Below are 9,749 nucleotides of genomic sequence, written 5' to 3' on the forward strand. Positions count from 1 at the left end.
CTCGTCGACAACGAGACGCCAATGGTGACTTCGGGAATCTCCAGGTCTGCCGTTCAATCCTTCGAAGGTGCTCATAGGGGAAGAATTTGCGTACGTGTATTTATAGGGGTAAGTGTGTGTGCATGTTCGGAGGTTACTAATAGGGTAGAGTAGAGTTAAGTATGTTACGAGTGTTCATAGAGGTGAGTGTGCATGCATATGTGAGAGTCTGTTCTGCGTGTTTTGTACTGTACTCAAAAAAACTTGGAAGTACACGTCATATTGATAACTGTTTTTTTATAAAAAAATCTTATGCAACAAGCACTAGTCTATCTTATCGGCCAATCCTCCTTCACACGTTCAAGGCAAGCAGTAGAAAAATGTTTTAAGCAACGAGACATTATACAAAGGTAAAGAACATATATTGAAGCCTTTTTAACATTCACAGAATCAAACGGTCTATTAGCCAACCAACAAATTATGGGAATAGATACTTCGGCCGATTCTGAACGAGTTTTCGATTACAGAAAGGAAACTCCTTCAGCTCTGTGCAACTGAGTGTGCACCTATGTGTGTGCATGTTCGGAGGTACTCATAGGGGTAGAGTTTACGTACGAGTGTTCATAGAGGTGAGTGTGCATGCATATTGTGAGCGTCTGCGTTGTACTGTACTCAAAAAAAAACTTGGAAGTAAGACTTAAGTGATATTATTGATTTCCAAAGCTAATTAATATTTAATAAGGTATACTAAGAGCTATTAAAGTGTACTCGTATAAAATACACGTCATATTGATAACTGTTTTTTTATAAAAAAAATCTTATGCAACAAGCACTAGTCTATCTTATCGGCCAATCCTCCTTCACAACGTTCAAGGCAAGCAGTAGAAAAATGTTTTAAGCAACGAGACATTATACAAAGGTAAAGAACATATATTGAAGCCTTTTTAACATTCACAGAATCAAACGGTCTATTAGCCAACCAACAAATTATGGGAATAGATACTTCGGCCGATTCTGAACGAGTTTTCTGATTACAGAAAGGAAACTCCTTCAGAGCTCTGTGCAACTGAGTGTGCACCTATCGGAATTCAGAAAGCCCATGGACGCTGCAGACCTTCAAAAGGAAGGATCTGTGCTTGCTCCTGCAATGGTCAACAACTCCATCCGAGGTGATCCTTGGTCCTCCGAACAGCAGTTGGAGTCTAACATCTGAGTTGAATTCTCAGATGTGCCTATGAACGCCGGGACCTTTCACAGTTGCGTACTTCTTTGTGAAGTAAGAATGCATCTCCTTGGTCGTTGTTGAATGTGCGTCGCTCAAAGCTACATACTGTGAGCTGCCTTAGTAACCTCTCGAGACACGAGTAAAGACAGCTCTCAGGGTCCTTCATGGCGGGGTTCGTAGACAGGACAGCTGCGTTCACTGCATCCGCCACGAATTCACGCTGGGGGGAGTCCAGCAGGTATCCGATGCATGATTCTGCAGGCTTCTCATACGCAAGCAGGGCCACACTCTCCTGCAGAAAGCAGAACATTCACCGTTTAACTCATTAATAAAGTGTTTTAGCTCATTCAAATTGGATATCTAGCAAGTTGTAAAGATCTCTGAATATTGGTTTACAAATGCATTGATATTTTAGAGGGCAATGCATACAACAGACCAAAAGAACCCAAAAAAGAAAAAACAGCATTACCTTCAGCAACCCCTCGAAAGCTTTGTGTGTCAAGAAGCTTGCCAGGTTAGCACGAGCATATTTCACAGCATCCTCCAGTTGTTCAGCCTAATGCATTAGATAAAGCTTATAAACATGAAAACCGCAACATAGTCCATGTCAACCAAAAAACAAACGCCAGAATATCAGTGCTGCAATAAGAGGGAACTGGCCAAATAATCACCAACACTGTCATGGTAACTAGCAGCAATTAACCAATTACCAACATTTTTTTGATGTGCATCAATGGCTGGATTTGGAAACTGGTTAGTAGTGGTACTCAGTTCTTATTGATACTATGAAGTCCTAAACATCTCGTTTCACTGTAAAATTCACATACCTCACGGTGCACTACACCAAGTTGATTAGAGCATTCTTTATCAAAAAAAAATGGTTGATTAGAACATTTACTAAGCAAGATCGCAAGAAATTGACAAGGGTGACCTGAATGCAAGCATTGGTATCCTTATGATAGTGAGACACAATTAAGATTTTGTTCTACTTTTTAGCAATTAAACTGAAGCTCCAATCTATACTGTAGTTAATTATTTTCCACCTAAACAGTAAGCTGCAGTGAACGTAGTTGTGTTAAATTACTTGACCTGGATATAACATTACAATACTAGTTTGATTTTGAGCTATACCCTTCTCAAAGAATTCCTCAGCAAACATCAGAAGTTAATGCATATGTGTGTTCATGACATAGTTTGCTACTTCTGGAAAAGCTGCAACATAGAAGTGGCAAACTGGCAACTAACATACAGTGGTACTATAAGTCCAAATACAATCTATTCAGCGTATAATAGTATTACATTACTAGTTTGATTTTGAGCTATACCCTTCTCAAAGAATTCCTTAGCAAATGTCAGAAGTTAATGCATATGCATGTTCATGACATTGTTCCCTACTCCTGGAAATGCTGCAACATAGAAGTGGCAAACTGGCAACTAACATACAGTGGTACTACAAGTCTGAACACAATGCATAACCTATAAAGTACAACAATTGAATTTTTAATATTCAGATCAGATAATTACCCTGATATATTCTATGAATCTCTGAGAATGGAGTAAGAAGCAAATAACCGATTTCTCATCCTGCAAAGCAAAGAAATTCTCTCTTAGAAAGCACAAAAAATATAAATAAGTTCTTCTGAAAAACATGACTCACTGCCCCACAAGATGGAGACATTAATTGTAGGGACACAACCCGATACTATTTGAGATATAGTATCGGTCCTATAAGATTTTAACAACATTGAGATGACAAATTAAATCAATACAAGAAAAAAAAAGTGGAAATACCTTTATCACTTGTGGATACCATTCCTCTAGTCTTTTGAATGTAGAGTCAATATCTCCACTCATGATAAGCTTCATCAAATCAAATAAACTGTTTTCAGAAAGCAGAAGCCATAGCGGAGGCAAAAAAGAAATCAAAAGAGGGCAATATATCAAATCAATAACATGCGCCATATCTATATGACACAACAGAATGGTGTGGACAAATGTAGTGACTACAACATATTGGCACTGTACAACCAAGATGTGGAAGAACGCAAGCGTGCAAGGCGGCTGAGAAAATGCAATTTCAAAATGCCAATGTAGAACTTTCCAGAACATAATTGATTGGCACTTTGGCAGTAACAACAAACAAAAGTGAGGTCACCCTCACAACAAACATAAGCAGTAACTAAAACAAAGAAACTTGGCACGATAGTCTAGGAACTGATTTCTGATTGTCAGCAGTTCGTCAAACAGACCAAAAATGAGCATGTGTAGTCCTGTGTAACTTTAATAAATTGCCAACCGGATTTATCCACAAAGATGCTACCTAGAGACAAAATTGGATTCAATAAGCAATCGCATTAAGTTTCAAAGCTCACCTGACGCAAAAGTTTTCTGTGGCTAAGACCATACATTTCTGGAGGTTCCCTGTGTCCATTTTGGCGACTGCCAGGGGGGTCAGTTGCATTTGCCATGTCAAAAGAATTTAATGTATCTTGGTAACCATAATGTAGGAGATATGAACGGACAATCCTGTTACAAGTTAATGGTACATATCCATAAGATAAGGCAACATGAGGAGCCACGGAACACATAAGCCAGTAATCAAAACAACAATTTAGTAGAAGAACATAAACAAGGTTCTACAGAAATGAAGTGCAGATTGTAATCAATGGGGTAAACACGAATAAAGCATATCGAGGCATACACATGACTGATGTTCTCTTCCAATTTCAATTTGTCTGTCATCGATTGTTGCCTCATTTTCTCTTCGAGTATATAACCCTGTTGGATAGAAGAAAAATATATCAACTACAAAGCTATCAACCTTGTACACCAACTGAACACTCATGATTTCATGAACCTAGTGTTTAGTAAATGGGATAAAGCCAGTTATATCATCAGTTCATCACTAAATCCAGTTATCCATATCACACGCATAAACTCAACACCATGTCCTTATGTAAGGTAAGGACTGCAGTTGCAACTGTCAAACATAAAGGAACAGCAATTTTTTTATGGCAGCATATTTAGTGGTGGCTGGCAATAATACGTCAAAGGGCACATGCAATCAAAATGGCTTTCAATTGAATTTGACAATGTGGCTAAATATGACAAAACGCGATGCATAATTTATAATGGAAAGTGAAGCATGCACCATAGATGCAGAAGAGTACTATTGATATACAGCTAGTGCCATCAGTAAGGATTCAAGTTGCAACAAGAAAACTATAACAATATTAGGTAATTGAGTGAGGTAATGGTAGGTGAACAAAAACATCTAGAATAAACATCTTCCCTCACCTCAATATCAAAACAGAATGGTTCTTTTCCAAAGTTTACAGTCAACCTGTAACAACAATAAAGACTGTTAGTCCTGAGCAAGTTGGAGTAGATTAGAGATCAGACAAAATAAGAACCACCAACAATGAGGATATAGATCGCAGATCAAGCAAAAGAAAGCTATATACTGCAGTACTGTTTTCACTAAAAAACAAAAAATAAAGCACCGTAATTCTGAACACTGTAATTGCTTGAAGTGGGTGTTTTACACAAAATAAATCAGTTTCAATGCAGTTAGGAATTGTAAGCTTAACTTTGTAACACTTTTCAGTTCAAACTTCCAACATAAATCATCAACTTAACTGTTTACTTGCTATATCTTGTTATGTTGAAGTTACAAATCATATCAACATTGATGATGGCATATGTCTGAGCATTAAACAGGGAGTCATTAGCTAGTGTTACAACTGAGGTGTATGTATTGTAGCTTATTGTCCCATTAGAAGGGGAAAATGTATCATCAATGTGTAGTTGCTCACAAACTACATGCAAACAATAAATGAGCAGATTGCATTTTGTACATGTATCACTATCCAAGCTGCAGAAAGCCCCATGTCCGCCAGATGTTTCCACAACTTAGGTTGAAACTTGAAATACTAGGGGTAAAATGTAACTTAGTCCAATTAGCAATTATATTTCACCTAAAGAACAACTACAGAAGGTGGCAGCTTACTCTTCACCCTGACTATGAACTGCAACAGTAGGATATAGTGGACCTTTAATTTCTTTTGGAAAGGCTCCAACCAGAGATCCATTTTTCCTGCAAGATGCTCCATGCAATTAGATTACAGTGTGGCAATACATTTTGAAATATAAAGTACACAAGGCAAATACCTTTGAGAGTAAGATAAACAAGAATTAAGCATAAAGTTTACTTCAACCTGAACATACAGGGGATGGCATACCAAAACCAGTGAGGTGTTGAGAGGAAGCATATACAAGACTATCATTCTTTTTCCATATTCAAGATTCGGCATACTACAGATTTATACTGCCTCCGTCCCAGGATACAAGGCGCACACGTAATTCAAGATTCAAACTTTAAAAACTTTGACCTACGATTAATCTTGTATAACAAAAACTTTGTCTTATAACAATCATATCATTGTATTCATATTTAAAACTAGTTTCATATATCTATAATTTTGTTGCTACAAACATTATATTACAGAAGATATTAAGAGTCAAATATTATTATAGGTTCCTTGCCAAGTTGGACCACGTCTTATATCCTGGGACGGAGGGAGTAGTTAAGAATACTTGCAAAGCTATAAAGGTTCGCGGTGAAGTACCAGAAAAGTATAATGGCCATCTTATGTTCAGAAAATAACACCTAGAAGGTTACTAATAGCCAATCGAACACGCAAACACTATCAAGGTACAAAGAACTACCAAACTTACGTGAAGAAAAATTCTTGTGACAAGTAGTTGATGCCAGCACCAATTGTGTCGCCAGATGTAAATTTGGGTCCGAATGATTCACCTTTCCCTTGACCTCGGTAAAGATAGCCATCATCACCATGGTATCCACAACTGTTAGACTCCCAACTGGAAAGAACAAATAACAGAGAGGAAAGCTTTGAGAGAAAATCAATTAAACAGAGTCAGCTTAACTATTTTTGCATATACAACATGAAGGCCCAAAATAGAAAAGAAGGGGTATGATAAGCCTACAAATATTGCATAACATGACTTATAACTACAAATGTAGTACATTCATAGCTGAAGAGGCATATTATCTACAGCATGAAAAAGACCTTATGAACAAATAGTCTGTCCAGCACGTCCACTTCACTACCATATGCAGCTTTCCAGATAAAATTTGCACAGACTTCATAATAGGGTAATGACAAAAAAACAGAAACGCAGAATCAGAATAATCAGAAAAATGGAGCAGAAAGGCAAGGGCCCTCACCCCGGTTGTCGCCGCATCTTGAAGCTTTCGCTTGTGAACCCGATTGAGGTCTGCCCCTTGTAGCCGGCGTTCTTGACACCCATCTCAAAGTAGTACACGGCCCGGCGCGTGGGCGCGGGGCGGTCGGCTTGCACGACCCCGACGTCGTGGCCATGATGATGGCTGCCAAGGTATTTGACGGACAACTTGTCGATGGAGACGACGGCGAAAAGGCCCGAGCTGTTGACGGTGTTGAGCTCGGACGGGAGCGGCTCAGCATCCAGCTCCGCCGCCGCACACTCCCACTCCGCCGGGGACCGCCACCGCGACGCCAGACGCATCGGGTCCACCGTCGTCCCTGCCCCGGGCGCTGCCGCCGATGCCGCCTCCGCCTCCTGGTTGGCGACCATTCGCCTGCCCAACCACCCGAGAAGGGGAAAAAATAACAAAAATAAATGTTAAGGGAAGCTGGAAAATCACCGAAAATATTGGGGAAAACGAGCACCGATTCCGACCGAACCCTAGCATCAGGCAAACTGCGGGAATGACGATTTCTATTGGATGGGCGCGGAGGTTTACCTGGAGGCGGAACGGACTGGATCGGCGGTTGCTTGTAGCAGCGGGCGGGGTGGATGGGGTCAGGGGAAGGAAGACGGAGAGGATGAAGAAAGCCTCTCGAAGAGTTCAGGAGAAGCAACTGGTGACGTTGGTGTTCCGATCAAACTGTGATGCCTCTGTTTTTTTTTTCTTGACAAATGTTTTACTTTGATAAACCATGATTTTTCTAAGCTTCGAGTCGGTAAGATAATTAAGATTTTTTTATTACACGGTAAAACTCAGTCACTCACACAATACACGCATGCTCACCGCTATGAACTCACGTCTGCAAACCATACATCTACTAGCATCTTCAAAAACTGAGTTGATGAATTCTCAAAATTGACGAAACCAGCACCTCTTATCACTGAAAGCACAACATTGTTAAATACGAATATTTACTCCATAATGCTACAGATGCTCTTGCAACTAATAGGCTACACATCCTTTCGTGATAAGATAATTAAGATGGCCAAATGTATTCTAATTTTCCAAACCATCATTTTCTATGCCATGAGTTCAGGATATAATTTATAGGCGAAATATCGGGTAATATAGTCCTTTAATTTTAACTCTGGTCAAACTCATCCTTATGTTGATATTATGCTCCATGATAATATGCTATTTATAAAAAGAATCTTTATCCTTGGCTCATTTCCCTTCTAAATTCCTCTACAGTTTAGTATTACTAAAAGTATTTAGACAATACAAGTGAATCAGTGTAGTGACATCTATTCATTTAGAAGCTGAACATCATAAGTATTTAATTTGGAGTATAGAATTTCATCCCATGCATCGCATTATGTTGCTGACACATAAAAAGTAAAATTAAAGTAACTACGTACCATCATATAAATTATTGAAGAAACTTAAACCGTTAAAGATATAAACGATGGAAATTGAGAAGCTAAGGGTTAAAAAAACATTTTGCATTTAACTCATGCCATTATGGATTATAGTATCAGCACAAGGACAAATCTTAAAATGAAAATTGAAAGACTATGTTGGCCAATTTAAAAGTTGAGAGATGAATTTAACACCAAAATAAAATTGAGGGAGCAAAAATATCTATTTTGCCTAATTTAGATGAATGGTTATATCCAAAAAATTTATGAAAGTAAAAGAGACTATAATGATAAAGGAGCATTAAGAGTTTTGAGGAGAAATTAAGTAACAAGTGGTGCAAATTCTAATTTTGTTGTTCTTATTTATTCAACTATGATGTTTTAGTTAGTGGTTTTCTATCTGTTATTATAACGGCAACCAAAGTCATTAAATGGCCACTATAATCTATAAGAAAATATATGGCTACATTTGTAGATTTTATATAAGTTAGACTCTATATGGTTATGTGTAAAAATTTATACAAGTAGCAATGTCTTATATTACAATTATTTAAAAATATATTATTTTATAGATCATTAGACACATTATTAATACAAGTATGAAGACAATTTAATAAATCATGAAATTTTTCTATAATATTTATTCGACCATCTTTGTCACCAAAGACAAAAGAGATAGAGGGTACCGATATGTTCGAAATTTTATAAAATGTACTAAACAATCTTCTAGTGTTTTCTTTAACTACATGAAATAGAGGATTTGAAAAATGGATTAGTTGGCCTATCCTAGATCGATCATGGGTTAGGTCAAAGAAAAATCCGGTACCTTTTACTTTGGTCTGAACCTGGACCCGACTAGGCTTGACACGTAGTCGGACCGGGCTAGGTTTGAGTAAGATTAAACCCAATTTTTCATCTTCAGTTTTCAAACCTGGTTAGATTGGGTTATGTTTTTTTCCTGAATTCGGGTGAAAAAAGGCCCTTACCCGTCCTTATTTTTGTTGCGAGTCGAAATTTTTGGCTTAAGCCAGCCCGCATATTGGTCGGATCCGATCAAGTTGGATCGAGTCGGGTTTTTTTCGAAAAGGTTGGTCAAACGGTCCAGATTAGGTATCATCCAGCTCCAGCTATGGATGGATTGGACTTTTTAAAAATAAAATCATTGGGCCCATTTGGCCTTCGAAAACATGTTAACAACTTCATAAATTTAATGTTTTGACTATTATAAATTATTTTCCCGAAATTGTTTGATCAAGTCATCGGCTTTGATCGTATAATGAGTTTGATGGCTACAATTTAACAAAACAACTAGGGATGGAATAATGTGAAAGACCCTAGATTTGTCGGAGTAGAGCGTTGAGGCTTCAAAGAAGCAATTAGAAACATACTGAAAGGATCTCGGATGTCGCCTAGAGAGGGAACGAATAGGCGTTTCAACAAATTCTGCAAATTACAATACTTAAACCAAACTATCAGCACACTGACCGGTCAGACCGGTCAGGCAGACCGGTCAGACCGGTCTAACACTTATGCTGAGTAGAACAGGCAACCGGTCAGACCGGTTGGAGTGACCGGTCAGACCGGTCCTATGCAGAACCTGTACAAATATCAGAGTTTCTCCTCTTCTCGAGCTCTAGCACTAATTCAACTTGATGTAGTGTTCCTGCAGGTGATTATAAATGTATTGCAAGTCCCTGCACACACAAAAACAATACACCAGAGTAGATCGATGCGGAATTATAAAACAAATGCTATAACTCAAAGTAGTGAGGCAAACCACAAAGGAGACACAAGGATTTATTTCCCGAAGTTCAGATTCACCACCGTGAATCCTACGTCTTCGTTGAGGAACTCGTTGGGTGTGAGCCTCTTT

At 38.4% G+C, this 9,749-nt stretch overlaps 1 protein-coding gene across 1 annotated transcript; it reads right to left on the bottom strand.

Annotated features, from left to right (window-relative positions):
- Positions 1-888: 888 nt before the first annotated feature.
- LOC120704658 (ran-binding protein M homolog) lies at positions 889-7,156 on the bottom strand. The gene is made up of 11 exons (XM_039989137.1): positions 7,014-7,156; positions 6,456-6,848; positions 5,942-6,088; positions 5,214-5,300; positions 4,502-4,547; positions 3,906-3,982; positions 3,577-3,730; positions 2,996-3,064; positions 2,729-2,788; positions 1,674-1,760; positions 889-1,496 (listed from the first exon to the last, which is right to left on the bottom strand). Exons 2-11 carry the CDS (start codon positions 6,842-6,844, stop codon positions 1,212-1,214), a joined length of 1,401 nt encoding a protein of 466 aa, XP_039845071.1. The 5' UTR covers positions 6,845-6,848; positions 7,014-7,156; the 3' UTR covers positions 889-1,211.
- Positions 7,157-9,749: the final 2,593 nt, after the last annotated feature.

This window comes from Panicum virgatum, chromosome 1K, assembly GCF_016808335.1.
Source record: "Panicum virgatum strain AP13 chromosome 1K, P.virgatum_v5, whole genome shotgun sequence".
Lineage (NCBI taxonomy): Eukaryota > Viridiplantae > Streptophyta > Magnoliopsida > Poales > Poaceae > Panicum > Panicum virgatum.